This window comes from Drosophila santomea, chromosome 2L (genome assembly GCF_016746245.2).
Source record: "Drosophila santomea strain STO CAGO 1482 chromosome 2L, Prin_Dsan_1.1, whole genome shotgun sequence".
Taxonomy (NCBI): Eukaryota; Metazoa; Arthropoda; class Insecta; order Diptera; family Drosophilidae; genus Drosophila; species Drosophila santomea.
In genome coordinates, this window is record NC_053016.2 from 3,844,392 (window position 1) to 3,865,236 (window position 20,845).

Sequence of the window (20,845 nt, forward strand, 5' to 3'; positions counted from 1 at the left end):
CCTTTTTTTCCTAATATCTCTATTATGTATTTATAACAAACGTACAATTTCAAACAGAGAACACATAATTACCATGCTGTGGTATCCCCTATTATTAAGTTGCCCATCCATTTAGATTCGAAACGCTGTCAATATGGTATGCAAAGCAGCCAAAACAATTACCCAACGCAGAAAATACAATGATAAATACTTTAATTGAAATACTGAGAAAACAATGGGGCTACGAAAAATCAATTGAAAGACTGCTGGGCGCCATTTTGTATTGGATGGGGAATCGAGCGAGGGGGGATGCCCCATTCTCCAACTGAGAGAGCGCATGTCTCCACTCGGCTATCCAATAAGTTGTGGCCACACTCGCACACAACCGCAAGCTCGTGTGGAGACCACACACACACGCAGTTACAAAGATACAGATACGAGTGCACCCAAAGCGAGATACCGATACAAACATGGCGTCGTCGTGGTCTTCGGCTTCTTTTTTATGGTTTTCGCACAGGTAAAACATGTTTTCCTCTCCACTTTATAAAGAGATATAGTCGTGTGTGTGTGTGTGTGTGTTTTGGGATCCAATCGCACGACCGACGAGTGCACGCCCCCAATTTGTGAAAACAATTATTATGATTACAGCAATGATTTCGATTTTGAGTTCGGTTCCCTTCGGTTAGGGAGGGGTCACTATATAGGTATATAGTACATGTGTAGTTTGTGGCATGTGTTTCGTGGCTCATGCGAATGCCAGCAGCTGCTATGCCACTTTTGCAGGCCTTCTGGAAAATTCCTTCGTGGAAATTGATTGCAGCAAATTACATTTAATTGTCAGATTGTTTGTGATTTGCTTGGCTGTGGAGTAACATTTTATTGGGTCGAAAGTTTTCAAAACTGTGCCAGACTATACTTAATTGGAATAAATATTTAACAAAAAATATTCAAGGATATTTGGAAAGTATCTGTTAGATCTTTAATCTGACTTGGTTCTTTTTAATTGTATAAACCGAATTAAAGTATGTATGTATATAGACCTTCTGTATCACTATCATGCTGCTAGATAAAAAAAAACCCTTTTTAAGTAGTCTTAATAGCGGGCAGCTGCAAGAAAAGTAATACCTTTTACTGAACAGATCATAAAACTCCCTTCAACTAAATTTGACTGTTGTAACAAATGATCTTAATGTTGCTACACGGGGAAAATAAATCCAAAATCTGAACCCACAAATCTCTGTCCATATCTAACGGAATCGCAACCCCCTTTCGCTATCCATAAGTTTGCAAACTCGCCGAAAAATTAACGGGGGCAAATGGCAACTGAAACGATAACAACAACAACAAAAACGACAACGACGTTACGGGGGACACAATTAATAATGGCAACAACTGTGTGTAAAAACAAGAAACACATTAACAGCTGCCGGATTCAAAAGAGCAAGGAAACAAAAAAAAAAAAACATAATAATAAGTATACGAAAGACCTAGCGTATCAAAATGCAACCCACAATCCGGAAAAGGGTGACCCACTCTATGAGGAATGGGGTGGACCACATAGCTCTATATCTATGGCCTATACATGTGTATATTTCTATGCTTGTGTTTGTGGCGTCGGCGTTTTTCGTGTTTCATGTCAACGGCAATTAGTAAAACGAATGGGAAAATAAATCTGAGCGGGAAAGAGAGCACGCAACGGCGACGAGTGAGAGGGAGAAGACTTTTCATTCGTTCCACAGCGCTGATTGGTCGGCTTGAGAACCACCCCCGACAACACACCTCAGAAGAGCCAGCTGGAAAAAAAGAAGAAAGAAAACCGGAACGAAGCGACTGCGATTGGGAATTATTGGGAATTCTCGTTTTCTCGTTTTCTCGTTTTTAGTCTACACTGAAAGCCCCAGAGCAACGGACGTGAAATCGTGTATTTTTGTGGGCTGTGTATTGCATTCGTCGAGCGTCGGTAAAACTGAACGTCAAGCGAGAGAACTGAACGAATTGGCCAATTTGAATAGCTTGTGAATTGGAAACGGTCAAATCAAAATCAATTTGAAGTTACTCAAACAAAGCCGTAACAAATAACATGAATTTAAGGTTCCGCCTGTTCTAAATTCTTGCCAAACAGATATAGAACTTTATGATCCTTGATTGCACACTGCTAAATCAAAGTAAAATCAACACAAATTAAAATTACACACCAAATTCCAAGGCCATGTGGAGTTACTAAACCAGCTGATCCAAACATCATGGTGAAGATCGAGGAAGGTCTGCCGTCCAGCGAGATCAGCGCCCACAGTCACCACTTTCAGCACCACCACCACCCACTGCCGCCCACCACCCACCATTCCGCGCTCCAAAGTTCTCATCCCGTCGGCCTGAATCTTACCAATCTAATGAAAATGGCCAGGACACCGCACTTGAAGTCCAGCTTTTCCATTAATGCCATTCTACCCGAGACGGTGGAGCATCACGACGATGATGAGGACGAGGATGTGGAGAAGAAGTCACCGGCAAAATTTCCGCCCAACCATAATAACAACAATCTGAATCCGACGAACTGGGGATCATCGGAGGATCATGAGGCGGAAAGCGATCCCGAATCGGATCTCGATGTGACCTCCATGTCGCCGGCACCCGTTGCGAATGCCAACGAAAGCGATCCGGATGAAGTCGACGAGGAGTTTGTGGAAGAGGATATTGAATGTGATGGCGAGACAACCGATGGCGATGCGGAAAATAAATCCAACGATGGCAAACCGGTGAAGGATAAGAAGGGCAACGAAAAGCCACCGTACAGCTATAATGCCCTGATCATGATGGCCATTCGTCAGAGTTCCGAGAAGCGTCTAACACTGAATGGCATCTACGAGTACATCATGACCAATCATCCGTACTACCGGGACAACAAGCAGGGCTGGCAGAACTCCATTCGCCACAACTTGAGCCTGAACAAGTGCTTCGTGAAGGTGCCCCGGCACTATGATGATCCCGGCAAGGGCAACTACTGGATGCTGGATCCCTCGGCGGAGGATGTATTCATTGGCGGATCGACGGGCAAGCTGAGAAGGAGAACCACAGCCGCCTCGCGCTCCCGCCTGGCGGCTTTCAAGAGATCCCTGATAGGACCCATGTTCCCAGGACTGGCTGCCTATCCCCAGTTTGGCCAATTCCTCACCTATCCGCCGACGGCGCCCAGCTTGCTGGCCAGCATGTATCAGCGTTACAATCCCTTTGCCCCGAAGAGTGGACCTGGACATCCGGGCTTGCCACCGGGCTTGCCGGGATTACCCGGACCACCGGGTGGCCCCCAAGGACCGCCGGGACCCCCGCCTCCGCCCTTCGTTGCACCGCCCACGAGCAGTGAGCTCTACCAGCGATTGCAGTACCAACAGCTGTTGCATCAACATGCGGCAGCCGCCGCATTGGCGGCACATCAAAGGCAACTCTCGGTGGCGGCAGCAACGGCGGCATCCCAACCACCGCCCAGCCATCACCACCCACACCTGGCGGTGGGTCAGGCGCCCCATTCGCCTGGCGGGGATTCGCCGGGTCCCTCGCCACAGCCCCTCATCAAGCCCGTCACTGTGGTGTCCCGCAACAGCTGAAGATTCTGGACAGAAGAATCCAGCGATTCTTTGGCTTGAGGAGCAGCATCTGTAGCTCATAAGTATTCACTGTACATAGATATAGCCGCGACTGAGGCGCTAGACGCTTGTAAATAGTTGAGAACTGGGGGAAATATACGAAAACTAAAGAAAGAACCTAAACTAAAACCAAATTCGGTTGACCGGATTTCATGGAAGCCTTTGCAGAGGAGATCAATCGTTATAAAAACATATTTTTATTGGAATTCTAAGATAAAAGGTCTAAATCAAAATTAAATATTTTGTCTAAATGAGAATTCAGCTCAAAATAAAACCACTAATTTTAGTATCAATAAATGTATTTGTTACGTTATTAAATCCCAGACAATATCAATCCTATAGCAGCTTGAGAATGTTATAAGAATCCCCTTAAAAACCTGATTTTAAATACCGCTGCAAAGGCTTTTCCCAGCGAGTGTTTCAGAGTTGGTAACTTGTTGTCACATATCCGCGATATATGTAATATGATTAACGATACTTAAGCGCTGCAGCAAAGAACTAAGCACCATTTAATTTATATATTATTGTATATTTAGACACCCAACGAAGCGATTGAAAAAGAAACCAATTAAAATTATATTGAAATAAAAACTCAAAAACAAAAAGGCACAAACTAATGAGAACTGCGGGGGGGCGAATGGACATTGTGTTTGTGTCGGCGGGTGTTAAATTGAACTGCAGCCAACGCTAAATGAATCTGTTGTCGCGACAAACTTGTCGGCAATCCGACAACAGGAAGTCCTTAATAACCCACAGGCACAATCATAAATTTATGGTATATGTATAAGTATCTCTATGGGGCCGTTGTAAAAGTAGCATCTAATCACATTAAATTTCGGCGGCAGCCTCACAGACGTCAGCAAATTATTAGAAGACTAAATGCCTTTACTGTTGGAATTTCTACTTCATTTCAATATGAATTCTCTTTAAAAATATGTAGTATAATTGAAAGGCATTTGATAGGGAAATAAACATATTCTTTTATATATTAAGGTTATGGCGCCGTTCCAGTCTTCTAGCCAACTCATATTTATTAGCTGAAATTAAAAGCACGTTCTTCGGCTGACTGTTAATAACCACTCATTTTTCTTAGTCGCCGTCTGGCGCACCTTGACTGCCATTCGATCTTTGGAGCCGCGATTCACTTGCTCACTCCCATGAGCCAGGTGGTGATTCATCGTTTAGCTTGGGGGGGTTAACAAACTGTGATTGTGCAACTGCAACTGCAAATTACGGGGCGTATGCGTGATATTCGCATCCATCTAGACGACAATTGGCGGCTGACATTTCTCAGTTGCACATTTCAATTGAGGCGAAAATCTTAGGCATCAGTGGTTGGGAATGTTGAGAATGGGAATGCGAATGCGAATGAGATTATCCAATTTACTTAGTTAATATACTCGTACTCGTCGTATTCCTGCGAACTGCATTTGTTGTTACAGTTTTCAATTGCGTTTTGCCTGCTACTCAATTCCATTCAAGTTGCCAATTATGCGACCATTATTCAATCAAAGTAAATTTATTTGTTTGTCTCTTTTCCACGTAAATCTCTCTTTCGCAGAAGGAGGCCTCTAGAATTTCATTTCATTTCTTTCAATTTATTCGCCTTGCGCGACGGATTATTGTCTGTATAAACATCTTGAGCGAATTATCCCCCATACATATATAGTACATATATTCAGTCGATTCTCGCTCACATATAGTACACATGATGTCACACAGGCAGTTGACTCAATTAACGCCGGTTTGAGTGTGTCTGAGGCCTAAGTTCAAGAAACTTTATGTCGCAAAGTGCGCCGAGAGTCGCGCTAACTCTGATTTAGATTGAATGTGGCGCCAGTTTGTTGTGGGTTTCGTAATACTCTTGATTAGCCCATTAGACGAGTGGCAGTGTTGCAATGAATCCACTCAGAGTTTCTATGTTCTAGCGAACTTACTTTTAAGCATACTTGCAGTTATGTTTTGAATGTCTGCCATGCATTTATTCCAATCCCTTATTGAATAAAAGGTCGGGCAATTCCCTATTGTGAACCTCCTCTTTGAAGTTCGTTGGCAACCCACTCATTAACACCTCGGATCCTCGGGTCCTCGGGCAACCACCGCGAGCTACCCACTCAACCCCAAACATTTTTTGGTAACCTTTAAAAAGCAAGTTGTGGAAGGAGAGGAGGAGAACATCTGACGGACCCTGACAGGCCTGGGATCTTTTGTTTGACTTGTGGCATGGCTAAACTGTAATAATTGGATGAGGCGAGACCGATGATCATCAGCATAATGACGAAGGCGCTGTGGAGTTGGGGTGATGATTGTGATGATTATGATGTGTGTGTGTGCAGCGCGCAACTGTGACTGGCATGAAGAAATCATTTTATTATTTTCAAAATTATAGCATGCAACATCGATACACAACAAGCCGCAACTAAAGCGGCAAACGTCCGTGGAACAATGCTGGATCAAAGGAGGCGAGAACTGGGGGACCTAATGACGATAATTGCACACCTCATATATTGGAGTCGGCTCCCATTCACCTGGGCCATAAACACAGGCATTAACACCTGACCCAGGCAGTTTTTCTCCACTGCAAATGCACAGTAAACAATTTTCAATTGAAAATACCTCAAAAATAGTACTACTACTACATTTAAAAGAGCCAAAAAAAACTTTTTTTTTATATAACTTTTTGAAACATATAGTTTTGGTTTTGTAGCCATGCTTGTCAGGAATTTTTCGCAGTGTAGGTAAAGGTGTTTTCCCTGCAGCCAGCTCATTGTTATGGTAAACAGTTGCCCATTCCCCCCCGCGATTTCCACTCCTTTGCTGACTGACCCGTTCCGCTCTTAATTATAGTCGCAGCTTAATCTGGAGCGGGACAGCTGAAGCTGAGCCCTAACAATTGGACAATGGGCATTGGAAATGGCTTTATATAGGGGGGGAGTACAGTACTTTGTAATGCCGCCATGTGTGTTGGCCATAATGGGGCATACGTTGTTGGCCAAAAAGCGCACAAGAGTTGCCAAACAAATTCTTTTGTTATTTAATTGTAACCAAATTATTTCCACACGCTCTTTCTTCGCCTGCCTCCATTTTTACCAACGCCATTGTTCGCGTTAGCCATGTCTGACTGTCGCTGCTTTCGAGCAGATCTTTATCGCCTTAAGTTTACAAATTTTAGTTCCTAATGAGCGATTTTAAGCATTGTAATTCATGACTTTGGCGGCTGCCGCTTTTTATGTGGTTTTATCTTGGCATTTTCTGCATTTTGTATTTTTTTTCTGTACATTGTTGTACATTTTTTCCATGCTCATGATGTTGAGTTGAACTTTTTTTTTTGGGGGTGTGGTCGCTTTGAGGGCGTGACTTGATGTTTAAGCTCAGTATGGAAATTGGATTGGCATTAATACTCCTCCATTTTGTGCATTTAAGTTTTGAGGTGGGTGAAATATACTTCAATATATTAATTACAGGTCGTGAAAGGTACGATGATATTCCACAAATTCAAACACAGTTTGTTGGATTAAATATAAAAATAGTTTTTAAGCAAGCATATGCGGGTTATAATGTGACATAATAATTTCTTTTTCAATATATAGAATAGTAATATTTTTCAAAGTTGCTATTGTTTAGTTACCCCTATTGTATGTTACCCCTAGAACTTCATTGTACCAAGATTGGCACTTCAGCGCTATTAACCCAGAAGTAGTAACATGTAATGCCCTCTATTCATTGCAGGAATTTAACCCAACACTTGAAGATCTTATGATCTACTTTTCTATTGAAGGGCAGACGTATTAGACAACAATTGGATCGCTTGATAATCTGCTTTTTGCAACCGCAGCAATTTTACCCGCAAAATATCACCGACTGAATAGCCTCTTCCATTTGCAGGATAACTCACTCCTCGAGGATTATGCCAAAAAAAAATTGTAAGCAGTTTCTGAGCCAGTTGCTCAATGTTTTCCAACATTTATCTAGGACATCTGCAGCAGAAAAGGTCAAGGTATCTGAAAGCCTACACCTCGCATTCTCAATGGTCTTTGCGTTAATCTGGGCAGCTGGGCAGAAGTTGGCCAATAAGTCCTTGGGTAATACGAGCAGAACACAAAAACAAGTAAGGATAATATTTTCATAGGCAAAACAATTGCGGTTGTGCAAGGAAGTGACTTTTGGGTAACGAGAGGCACTTGCAGCTGCCCAAGTATATCCTGAAACCCATATCCTTTTTCCGAGTTCGTAATTTCCTGGGAAAGCTTTCGGTGCATTTCGCCAGCCAAAACACTTGAGCACTTAAAAAGGCGCATTAACTCGACTCTGGTTTCCCATTCCGATTTCGATTCCTTCTGCCAAATCCAAATATCTTCCGCCTTTGTGCGTGTGTGTGAAACAAAAACGTTTGTTTCAATACGCTGGCTACGTGCATTTTACGGTGTTGGGAAACAGACGAAATGGACTCATTGATTCCAATTGACTGATTTCAATTGAAGTTAAGTGTCTGCCACAGTCGCAGCCGCAAATTCAGTGGCACAACGTCGTCCCAGCCAACTGCCATTTGCTTTTCACATCCAGGTCGAACGGCGTTGCCTTGTTGACTTTGTTTTCGGTGCTCATTTGGGTTGATATTGGGGTATGCGCGCACTGTGGGAACCTTGGCTTACTCAGAAAAACCAACATAACTTTTAGGACCTTTTGCAGCTGAAAAAATAAACTAGTTTGAACCTAAACATCTAAACTTCTTTGGGAGATGCTTAACCATATATTTCAACTATTATTTTAAGATAAATAAATTTGTAAAATAAAAGCACTGACTAGTTAAATGAAATGCAGAACTTACTAACCAATTAAAGCATTATAAACACTTTTATGCTACACATCAAATACTAATGGGTATTTCATAGTCTTATTTGAACCCTTTAATGCTTATATCCTAGTTCCTGTTTTGGTCACGGCAGCTGAACTCTGCCCTTTCGTTGGGGGTGACTCCCTGTCCTTTTTTGGGCGATCCCTCCCCTACCCCCTCCCCTACTCCAGTTCCCATTCCGCGCCACAGTCGACCTTGTCAAGTACCTTGTTAGCTGTTGGGCAAATGTGCCACACAAGTGGCTCACATCAGCGGGATCGAAATAAAAAAAATAATAAAAGCGAAACGCATCGAGAGCTTCCCAAGAAAACGCCGAGTCAAAGTTGAGAAAAAAATTTGAGAAAACGCTGCTTCCGTTTAATTGACAATTGAACCCAAACCCGAACCCGAACCCGTACCCCAATCCGTAGCCGGGAGCGAACTCCTGGAGAATATGTGCACTAATACTGCTATCCGGCAAAGTCGAGTCATCCCAAGTCATGCGCTTAATTTCCCGTTTAAAACGCCATTCATTCAATTAAGCGAATGAATTTGTGGCACGGCTGACGACAGCAGAAGTTTTGCCTGCAAGAAGACTATCATCATTGTGGCCCCGAGATCTCTCGGCTGGAGCTCCAGATCCGATCTCATCCGATCATCAGATCCAAGATCAGATCGTATGGGATGCGATGGTATGGGATGCGGGTCTCTGGGGTTCTGGTCTTCCGATCTTTTGTCTGCCCCCGGTGGCTTTCTTCACTAATCAGACGCGGGTCAAAATATTTACCACTTGACCCTATTGATTTAATTAAATAGTTTCAAGACATTCAACTGTTTGTTGGCCGCGCAAAACGAATTTCGTGTGCGCGAGAACTCAGCTACAGATACAGAAGCTGCGATATCAACTATATCTCTATCTTTCAGATATGCACACACATTTATCTCTCACTTTTGCCTGTGCTGTCAACACAGATTCCAAACTGCAGACGTGTTAATTAACGAGACGAGTTAACTAATTGTTGTTAGCAAAATATTTTCGTAATTCGATACTAAATTCGAGTTCCGCTCAACTTGGTTGCTTGTGGGCTTTTGTGTCGAACAGCACAAGACCTCAAGGCGTGGAACAGTGCAACAAAATGGGAAATATCTTTAGTAATCTAAAATAATATTTATATTATTATATGCACTTAAATCTTCGACTGACAAAAATCTATTAATTAAAGGTAAAAGGGACAACTTCATGTCATTACTATAGTAATGTTCTATAGAACATTAGAAGGATTTACGTTATTTAAAACGATGTAGATAGTGTAAACCAGTGCCATTCGATATATTTAAATTATATAATTAAAACCACAAATCGTTAGCAGGTTTTTTTACTATCCCTTTATTTTTTATATTTAAGGATTAAACCACTGTTCCTGCTGTTTTCGCTGTTGACTGCCCATGTCGAAACGCTTAACTGCGAGTGGCAATTGGATACCTGGCTGAATCCAAATACGAATCTTAATCTGAATCTGCGAGTCTTTGTGGCCAATGAACACGGCAGCGGCACAACACAAAAACTTTCCAGATACTCATGTTTTATGTGTGCATTTCGCGCGCGCGTTTCATTTTGGTACCCTGCTTTTTCGTACCCATTTAATAAAAGGAGCCACCGATGTCCAAAATCAAAATGGTTTCAGTTCGCCGGGGGCAACGCCTAAAATGTTTCATTGTTTTTGTGTGTTGCCTGTTTGGCAAGCGGCGCTTCAACCAGATAGTTGTGAAGTTTGTTTCCCAAAAAAGCAAGTCCATAAATCAAATGCTATAGCGTTTAAATATTCATGAGTCAGGACAATGTGTGAACGAGCGAAAGGAGCTGGAGGATCGAAAAGGAGGAGGAATGCAATGCGTAATGTATTAATTTCATTTATGGCCATATTTATTCTCATGACACGCATGCGACGGGATGGCATGCACTGAAAGAAATAAATGCAGCTTATGAAATAGGTATTTTTGTTAACATTCCTAGACATAAACACAATTTGTCCACGGAGTTATGATGCATATTCAAAGTTTTGTTAAAATAAATGTTTTCTTACTAATAATCTTGATAATATATATTTAAAATATTGCTTTAATTTTTAGTAAAATATAAGATAAGCATATACATAATATTTTCAAAGCATTTTCTTACCGTGCATAGAGTGCGTAATCTGGAGCGGGCGACATTGCGACATATAAATGACAAGGACACTCCCATATTTAGCACGTCTTAACATATGGGTGAACAATGGCAACTGTGGCCAGGGTGGTGCAAAGGTGGTGCAAAGGTGGTGGTTTCCAATGCCTGATGGATCCGATGCCCGATGCCCGATGCTCGGAGCTCGGAGCACCCTGAAAATCACAATTGCGCGGGTTAAATGAAATGGAGAATGCCATTCCTAATTACGCGTCTGTGTGTGCGGCTATCCTGCGAGTCCTGTGCATCCCGGGCACCCTTTGAATATATGTATGTATTTTCCAGCCCGGCATTTAGGCTGGGCTGTCATCGCAGCCATTGTTGGCAGCCAGCCGCCGCAGCCGCAGGATGAAGGATGAAGGATGAAGGACGAAGGACGATTTCGTGTTTCTGCCTCGTTTGCCTCATTCGCGATCGCACATCCTGCCCAAACAGCCGTCGCGTCCTTTATTTATTTGTGTTTATAATACAACAAAATCAGCTACGCTTTCGTTACCCCCGGAATATACATATTTATATTTATACACATATTCCTCCCCGTTCCGAAAAAACTGGTCTGCTGGGCTTTCGATTATGACTGTGACTGCCATGTCGACGTGATGTTTACATTTATGCATTATTGTTTCCGTATGTCCTGGGTCCTTTCGCCCATAAGTTCCGCACAATCACGCGCATCAGCATTTTTTATATTATTTTTATTTTTCAGTTTCTATTTTAGATCCTTCGGGAGGTGAAAAAGTGGGATTTGCGAGATGATGCAAGCGACAGAGTCAAGTGGGTCATGTCGCAAGTAATTGATATCGAAATCATTTATAGATTAGTAAAGTTAGGATAAGTATTTAGCTGAGAACGTTATGACATCGGGAACAAATGCCTTCAGCTTGTTGGGTTCAGGATCAATTCATATTTGTATATCATTTTATATCGAAGAAGATATTAAAAGACAAAAAATGCATCTCTGCCCCACTGTTCAATATCCAAATTTGCGAGCTTAACAACTCAACTGAATGCCCTACCTTTTGGCTTTGCGTTTTCCACTTGAGTTGCATTCGATGCGGTAGCTCGTACTCTTTCATACCTGTTCTACCTTTCTCTTTCCGCTGGCTTTAAAGTTTCCTTTGATTTCACACAATTAGGAATCACTTTGGGCCCAGTGTTTGTGTTTCAGTTGCTGCGCAGCATTGAGATTCAAATAAATAAAATATATTTGGAATTTCGCACCCCAAGTAAGGATGTAAGGGAGATGGATATTCACGGCGAGGGTTTTGTGGCATTAGTTCGGCTTTATAACTGTTAAGGAGATGCTATTTTTATATTTTTTTATGACTGTTGTTGCTGTTGTGATTCGCTACGACATTACGGGCACACAAAAAAGCCGGGGAGAAGTACAAATTGAAATGGAAACCAGACGCCTCGGGCCTTCGGGTTGAGGTCTTAATCTAACCGAAAAGGCAACCCCAAGGGACCAAATCCGAATCCAAATCCGAATCGGAATGGGAATGGGAATCGTAGGCATATGCAAGTCCCTGTCCATATGTCCTGCTGCAAAATTCATCCCCTGCTCTTTGGTGTATTACACGGATTTATATTACGCTCTATTGACTTCTGTTGCAGCCAAGTGGCCTTATATTCGCCCAATGAAAGTGGGCTTTATTCGTTCCCGCTCAGGGTGTTTACTGTAGTTTCGGGGTGTTTGCCGTAAACGCAGATTAAGACATTAATTTAATTGCCCATCCCGGTTGCAAAAGCAAAAAAAAAACAAGTAAAGGAAGGAAACAGATCGAAAGTTGGGTGGAAAATGTTTGCCGCCCGTTTAAACATTTGATTTGAGCTGGTATCTGGTAGCTGGTAACTGGGTAGCATGTCGTTGATTTATTCACTGCCATTTCGTGTGGATTTTCCCATGGAAAAGCGAAGGCCAAAGGAGTGGCACTTGATTGGCTTACACTGCTGTTGACTTGGCTTTTCAAACAGGTTCCCAAGGAACAACAAGTTGACAGAAGTTCTGTGAAGAGAACTTTTCAACTCTGAGTGGAAGAGCTGAAGAGCGTCTTGAATGTATCATAAGCCTATAATTGGAATACTTATTATTAGTGATAAGATACTTAAAACGTGCCTTAATACATTTTGTATACTATTATGTTACTTGAAAATCTTGTGACAACTGGAGCATTGTACAAACTAAGATGTTCCCTGTATCAATAATAATTTTTCACTATTTTTCAACGAGTTCAGGCAATGGTCTTGATTTTGTTCGCGCAAAAAGTCACAAATAAATGCGGTTAAAAAACCTTTGAAAAAGAGACTTGGCTTGAAAACGCGGCTTAAAACCGCTTCTCGTAAATCGCAACTGCGCAAAGAGGGGAGAGAGCAGTTGCCAAGCTTTTGGCTGGGCAAAAAAATGTTAATTAACTTTTCAATCCTTAAATAATGAATGATCAACGCATCCGCGGCGACACGCTGGGTTCCTTTTTATCACTGGCAAAACTGCCGGGAACTCGAAGCCCCTGAATAGTGGACGACTGTGCGACTGTGCGACTGTGGAAAGGAGCTGCTCTCGGGCTGATATTGGCTTGCATATAATTTATATTCGATTCGATAAATTTATGCGCTGTGTGAGCATGCGCATGCGCCCGCGTTCACGATCGCGATCTCGATCGCCACTTGGACTACCGACGGTGGAAACGGCAGTCTAGTTTACCTGTCCAGTTCGCGGTGGATTGCACCCAGCTCCCAGATGCCAGATCCCAGATCCTCAGCTCCACAGCTCCACAGCTCCACAGCTCCACAGCTCCACAGCTCCTTAGTTCCTCTATCGTGTGTCAGCGGGTGACCCGAGTGTTTACACGCAAATTTACACTCTCATTTGTTGCGCGGAAAATTGTGCTCTGGCCAAATGAAGATACAAGTAAGCTTACACTGCAAAGAATTGAACTTTAGTTTGAAGCGAACAAATGTAGCATTTTTGAGCTTATGCAGCAATCTCCTCCCAAAACATGTACAAGTTTTTGTCTTTACAACTAAAGTAAATCCTTTACCATAGATAAACGTATCTTGTATCTTGTATTGCAGTTCTTGCAGTGCACTGAGATACAGATACAGGCAGCTTGTGGCCTGCCACTGCTTTGCCATAAATAAAGTTTGCATTATGCGGCACCAGCATTTGGCAGTGCATCCCACAACAGTCGGGGGCAAAATCGGTGGATGCCGCTCGTAGTTGCTTGCAATTATCGCGCACTGTGCTGAGAAATTGGTTTTTGCCACTTCGCACTTTCATCATTTTCAATCACGTTCAATTTTAATTGAAAATTTTCAAATGCATCCAGCGTACACAAAAACACGCTCCTCACATGCAACATTGTAGTATGGCGTCTTTTTGTTTGGGTTTTTGGGAAAGGGTCTCTATAAGGTCTCGAAGCTACTGTTGGGGCAGGGGGCAAGTACTACTCGAAGATCATAAATCATATAACATTGTATTGACTCACAGGAGAAACTAGGTGTAACCATTTTTTCTGGCTTAAGATTGGCACATGCTGAAAGCAGCATATTAAGCACTTTAAGCAGTGATGTAATAAAAATCAAATAGTTAAATAGCTTACTATTAGCTGATTAATTACCTTAACTATTTATTTCAAACAACTCATTTTCAACTGGCAAATATTTACTTGTAGATTAGGCCAAAAAGGGACTCTGTTTACTTTACGGATTTCTCAATTCAAAATAAATCACTTTCCGTTCTCGAACAACTGTTTGCTTTCATAGAACTCAATATATCTTGTCAAATCGCGTCACCAGATCTTGATAAACCTTTGCATTTAGCCGTCGTCTCATTTCCATAGGTAATTTGCATAGTTGTGCCTACAAAAATTAAGCTCGCTGACCGCATTTTTCGCAATGGCCGCAGTTCGCTCCCCTGAAAAAGTTGCAAGTTGGGAACGGGTATATATATATGAATCAGGCGGATTATAAAACATAATACCCCAGGGAGTAGGGTGTTGTTTTCCAACCTAACGACATGGCTAGCTGTTGTTTTCTGCCGCTTTTGCCGCCATCCTTGGGTAATATGTAAAAATGTATCGAGTTACGATCGGAGATAAGCTGATGGGCAAATACATATATAATATTTATACGCAAACTTGTTCAAACAAGCGCAGCAGGAAAACAGCAGACAAATGTGCAAAATAACAATAAAAGAAAATCACACACACACACACACACAGGGGGAAATTTGTAACGATTTTCTAATGTCGAAGGCAAACAACCCTCTGATCTTCGATTCGCATTCGGCATTCAGCTCAGAATCAGTTTCAGATTCAGATTCCGATTCTGATGGCCTGATTATGTTGTTTCTTTCGAGGATATCTGTTGAAAATCGCTACAACAAACAGAGCGAAAGAGACGGGGCATGCACCATTAGAGAGAGAGAGAGAGAGAGTGAGGGGCAGTAAATTGTAACAAAATGCGGATTACTAGTCCCAATCGATGATGATTCCCGCCCCTTTGCCGTGTTCGCATTAATGAGAATATTGTTAAATTAGTAGGCTTTGAAATGTGATATATGTATGCCCAACCACACTGAGCGAGATGGCAGTATGCGCGTGGAAGCGAGAGGGCTATAGTGGTCAGGACCCTCTGCTTGACTTTGCTCAAAAATCGAGCAGCTGTGTCAACCGATCAAAAGGGGTTCAAAGCTGCACTGCAAGAAAAAAGCCATTGTTTTTGTATTTAACAGGTTCGCGTTATTGTCTTACTTGTATGAATTATCCCAATTCTGATAGTCTCAGTTTATGTTATCACATTTATTTTAGAAATAATATTTTTTCGAGTGCTGCAAGTGCCATATTGGCATTTGTGACTCTGTAAATGTCATAAAAATATATGAAAACTTCGATTGCTGTTACTTTTTATAGCTTCTTTGTGCAAAGGAAAGGCGGCTTAGCATACTAGCATAATAAAGAGGCCAGAAAGCTGCTGTAATAGGCTTAAGATAAACATGACACTTGACTTTTGAGCTTCCCAACGCTTCGGGGGCGAAATCCCGTGTGTAGTGCCCAAATTGCCAGTTGACACTCAATTTGACACATGAGCCCGCAAAACGCTCGCTACTCTCTACTACAGGCATACAGCCCTCGACCTCAAGTGCGCTCCATGGTTACTAACTTGGCTAATGATGTGCTCCTTTTGGCCCCTTAGGGCGATATGCTAACGTTACACGGCTCGCAGGGGGAAAGGAAATCTGGCCAGGCAGACATATGTATGAATGGCTGGGCATTCGTCATTATGGCAATTCAAAGGCGCCCAAGCAGCTCAACTCAACGGCGGTTACATTTACATGGTTACACTTACAGCTAAGGTTACAATCACAATTACCATCGGTGACCTCAATGGGGGGTGGGTGGTGACCTCAGCGCCCCAAGGAGCAGGCTCAACTGTTTGTGGCAAAACTTTTAGTTGAAGATTAGTTTGGGAATCGCAAGGAACAAGGATGTGTGTAATTAGTGTGGGTTGTCTCAGGCAGTTTGTGAACTTGAAGGTAGCTAATAAACTTGAAGCAAAAATTAATTAAGTAACTATAAAGGATATGAGTATGTTGATTCCTTAATGCTATTGATTTATCGAGGAAATTAGGCATTGGTGATTTATGCTGAGCTCTAATTGTTGCTATATCTCTTTTTTCAAAATATTTTCTCAACCGAAATCCGTCCATAAACCCTTTATGGCCAGCATTTTTAAGCCCTTCTTTCGACTGTCAACGGGCAAAACCACGCTCCACATTACTTATGCCTGAAGATCGAAGACCAAACGGCACCTCATCAACACATCAGCATTATCATTATGATTCGGTTCAGGGCAATATAAATTGGGCAGTATGCACATGGAGCCCTAATACTAATAATAACAATAAAAATCTCCCAACCTTTTGGGACATAAAAAGGAGTTTGGTCAAACGACAACAAAAGTGAGGCACTGACTCCGACTGAAAGAGTCGGGTTTGTATGGTTCCATCTGTTAGGGGGAAGGCACAAAAATATTTATGATTATGAGAAATACACGGCAGGCTTATTATAAAATACAGCAACTTTTCCGAAATCAAAAGAAAAATCAAGCCAATGCCGCGCCGCTGCCTGGGACACGTTTATTTAAAATGCGACTGACTGTGTGATGATGATGATGATGATGTCGATGACTATTTGGGGCCTGGCTTTGGGGCTATAACTCCACGGGTATGGGGATCTCTTAAGTAGCCTCGGCAGCGGAGTTCGATCGGGCCATATCGACAGGTAGCCCAAATATTTATAGTGTTCCATAATTGAGATACACATTAATGAGTTGCCGCGCTGGAGTTGAGGTTGACTCAGAATGGTAGTAGCTGCCATTATTTCATATTGAATAGAGTGCAGGTTCAAGAGAAGATGGAAAACACTTTTGTATACCCTAAAAATGTTTATATAGGTATATTGAAATAATTAAAGAACTACTTTTTGTTAGTTTCTTTAAAATCTAAACTTTCTTAAAGCTCAAAAACCTTAATTGAAATTAAAACCGGGCAGCTGCTTTAAGTAGAAACTGTGTAGATACAATATTTCATGTAATGTTTTATTATATAATCATTCGAATACTCATTAAAATTTGTTAAAGAGAACTTACAAGTTCGTTGTTATTATTATTTCTGTATTATTTTCTTATCGTTTCCCGCTTGTCGCTGCCAGTTGTTGTCGCTGTAAATTTAAATAATAATTTCCGATATTTTACAGGCTTTTTCCCCGCGCTTGTTGTATCTTTTTGGCTGCTTTTCTCACTTGGCCCAAACGTGGGATGCAATCAGTCGGTCGGCTGCCTTTTGTCGGCATTGATCAGCTTTGATTGCTATGCAACTTATTAGTTGTTGTTATTTGTTTGACTAGACGCAGTCACATATATGTATATACATATATATACATGTATGCATATGTATATATTTAAGGAGCTGGGGCATTGAAAAGCAGTTGGAAGCCGCTGCTGTCCGTGGTGATAATGGGACAAATGTCGGTGGAGAAATAACCCGGCTTAATCCCCCAGCCACCGCCGATCTTCCAACTCCAGTGTGTAATCATTTGTGCCCTTTTCTTTGGCCGTTGTCAACATATCTGGCTTATGTGAGTCAGAATTATGTGACGATCGCTGCGGCGGCGAAAGGCAAAAGGTTTTTCGAGGCTTCGAGTTCCAGAACTGCGGCATCTGCATCTCTTTTTTAGCCACATGTTGTTGCAGCTTTAATAAAGACATCAGCCGCGCATAATTATGGACTTGTACTGCACTGAAAGAAGTGATATTTTGTAATATTTTCAGAGCACACAGATAACTGATGCCAATTCATGAGAGAATATCACCATGGATTGTACTGTTCAATATTATTGGTTAACTTAAAGGTGATTTTCAAGTAACATGCTTTTTTCTCACTGTAGTTGCAGACTCCTTTTTCTTTTCCCTCACAAATGCCATTCGTTCTGCTTCGTTTTTCAACTCGGAGCTGTCTTGCCGCCCGTAAGTCGTAGATTGGCATTCTTGTCATGGCCAACAACGCGGCAATCTCCTCTCGGCCATATCTTAATTCTATTTTCCCGGCTGGGCAATGCGCCCCCCTCTGCTCTTTCTCCGCCACCTGATGCAAATGAGCTCAATTAAATTGATATCAAAATGTTTTCCATTTATTTTTGTTTAGTTTTTATTTGGTTTAGTTCTGTTTTTGGCTACTGCGTGACTGTCTGGGCGTGAGTTGCAGTTAGTGAAAAGCTTTTAAAAACGTATTAAAGCAACCTCGCTGTTTGCTGTTACAGTTAGGGAAAATAAAGAATTTGGATAAGCGCTAAAGAGATTCTTTTTTTTCTAGCTGGGGTATTTTGGTGGGTTTTATGGGCCCAGATGATTTTCTAAGGAATCGCCATCTCCAGCTGAGAGGGGGATTAGTGCACTGAAATCGAAGCCAAAGAATTTGGTTCTTTTGCTAATTATTTTAGAAGATAAATTTCAAATGAAGAATTTTTTACCCATTAAATATTTAATATACCGCCAACATTTTGTTTTCTGTGCATACATAATAATCCTTTCGGATACGTTGACAATCCCCAAAACGACAAAGCTGCCACAAATGGCAACCCAATCAAGCTCTAATCCCACATCTAATGGCAACGTAAACAGCAACACCTTCTCAGATAAAGATCGCCTGATCGAGGGTGTACATATATAGATATATATACTTATACTTATAAATGCCAGGGAGGGAGGCGGAGGGGGGCAGGGACACAATTTGTGCAACGATGTTGAAACCTATTCAAATTAACAAATGTGCTTTAATCTCCGACAACAAATTTGAATTGTATTTTGGTGGAATTTCGTTGGCCGTCAGTTTGATCACCCGCTGCTAGGGGACAGGTAGTGTGTGTGTACTGTACAGTGAGGCACTGGGCACCGGTCACCGGTCACCGGGTACAGGGATCCCTCCTGTGAGTGCGACTGCCACTGCTGTTGTTTTTGCTGGCATTGTTGGAACAGGTCGATCGATCTATGACAGATGAGATCATGTTGACTTGCCACAAAAGGCGCACAGTCAGTCGCAGTTGGGCCTTAAAATGCTCTGGCTCTCCGAGTCCTGTTGCTTTCGATGATGTATCGTTTTCGGTACCGGCTGCCACAGTACTCAAGCTCCAAGCCATGATCGTTGCTGCACTGAGAAAAAACTAAATGTCTACCCCAAACAAACCAGTCAATCATTTGAAGTTGTATATCGAAAGGTGCATTTATGCAAAATGTTCAGTAAGATGGTGCACTATTGCGTGAAATGAATTGAATTAGTCAGTATGTATACTGTAATTTCTCACTGTGCACTTGTGGACCCCGGTTCGTTTGTTGGCATTACCATTACCATCACCATTACCATTTGGCTTCACGCTACGCCGTCGTCATCTCGTGGGCAAATTCATATGCGAAGTGACATTTATGCCATGCTCTACACATTCCAGGCGATATGATTTGACTGCCTTCATGCGAAAACCTTTTCGTGGCTCTTTTTCTGGGTTTCCTCGTTTCCCCGTTTTTTTTTCGTTTTTTTTTTTGTGAGAGTTAAGTTGAGTGGACTCCCTTACTGATGAGGATGATCGCCACTCCTCCCGCCCCTTTTCCATACACACCTAAGCCTCTTCATTTCAGCCTGACAATGGACGTTTATTATTGGCGATTTGTGTTTTATTTGTTGATAGTTTAGTTTTTGGCCTACGAATTGTTTGGCATAATCCTACTGTGTTTATGCGCGACAAATGTGCACTGAAAGAAAAAAAAAAATTAAAATGCAATGATGTCTATATGATGATTTCTTTATATAGAAATACATATATTGTAAAGTAAATAAATATTTTTTTAATGGTTTTTAAGGTTCTACGTTTTATAAAGTAATGTTGTTTCGGAATATACAGCAATTTTCTTTTATTTTTTGCTAGGTGTACATGTAATTTGCATGTGTGCAAAGGCTCTGCACGAGATTATCACACACACACACACACACTGGCAAATAAATGCAAGGATACTGGCGGAAATACAGATGTACAAATTGGTTGCAAAGTGTGGGCATTTCTTGTGCCATTTAGTAGGACAAGCCCTCTCATTGTTGCTTCCGCAGTAGCTGCAATTTCTACAACAGGACTCAGCACCCAGGACCAACAGGACGTCTCCAGCTGACAGAGTGTCCTTTTAAGATATTTACGGATTTTGTGATCCTACCCTTGTACCCTTGTTTCCAACTGCATTTGACTCTGCTCGACGATGGCTGCAATTGTGGGCCAGTTTGGCTTGTCCTCTTGTTTTGGCCAAGTCGTGTTGACAGCCTAGAGGCCTGGTGATCAGATCCTGCAATCAATCATCGGACAGCAGGATTCCACATAACTGGAATGCGTTTGTATGTTTGTATGGTACCCATGGGGAATTTGGCATCCCGCTATTGCTGATACTCCGCCAGGCGGGGGGCTCGTGGCCAAAATGTATAAATGTGTAAATGGAAAATGGATAAAGTCATCTGGTAACCGCATTCGGCGTAATCAATTGTTTAGGCTACCGGCCACTCACTCATCCAATTCCACAGAGATCGGCACGCTTTTCCCAACAAAAGACCCAAGATCCTAACGGTCAGCAGCTGTC

The 20,845-nt window shown here is 42.0% G+C and overlaps 1 protein-coding gene and 1 long non-coding RNA gene across 2 annotated transcripts; one reads left to right on the forward strand and one right to left on the reverse strand.

The window, feature by feature from the left end:
* The first annotated feature begins 1,873 nt into the window (after positions 1-1,873).
* Positions 1,874-4,176, forward strand: LOC120458807 (fork head domain transcription factor slp2). Its single transcript, XM_039646603.2, has one exon. The coding sequence runs from the start codon at positions 2,223-2,225 to the stop codon at positions 3,579-3,581; it is 1,359 nt and encodes a 452-aa protein (XP_039502537.2). The 5' UTR covers positions 1,874-2,222; the 3' UTR covers positions 3,582-4,176.
* Positions 4,177-10,632: 6,456 nt separating this feature from the next.
* Positions 10,633-11,245, reverse strand: LOC120455936. The gene is made up of 2 exons (XR_005616782.1): positions 10,889-11,245; positions 10,633-10,833 (listed from the first exon to the last, which is right to left on the reverse strand). It is a non-coding gene; the product is annotated as an uncharacterized LOC120455936 (long non-coding RNA).
* Positions 11,246-20,845: the final 9,600 nt, after the last annotated feature.

Coding starts and splice junctions, on each gene's coding strand:
- LOC120458807 (XM_039646603.2), top strand. CDS start 2,223: ATGGTGAAGATCGAGGAAGGTCTGCCGTCCAGCGAGATCAGCGCCCAC.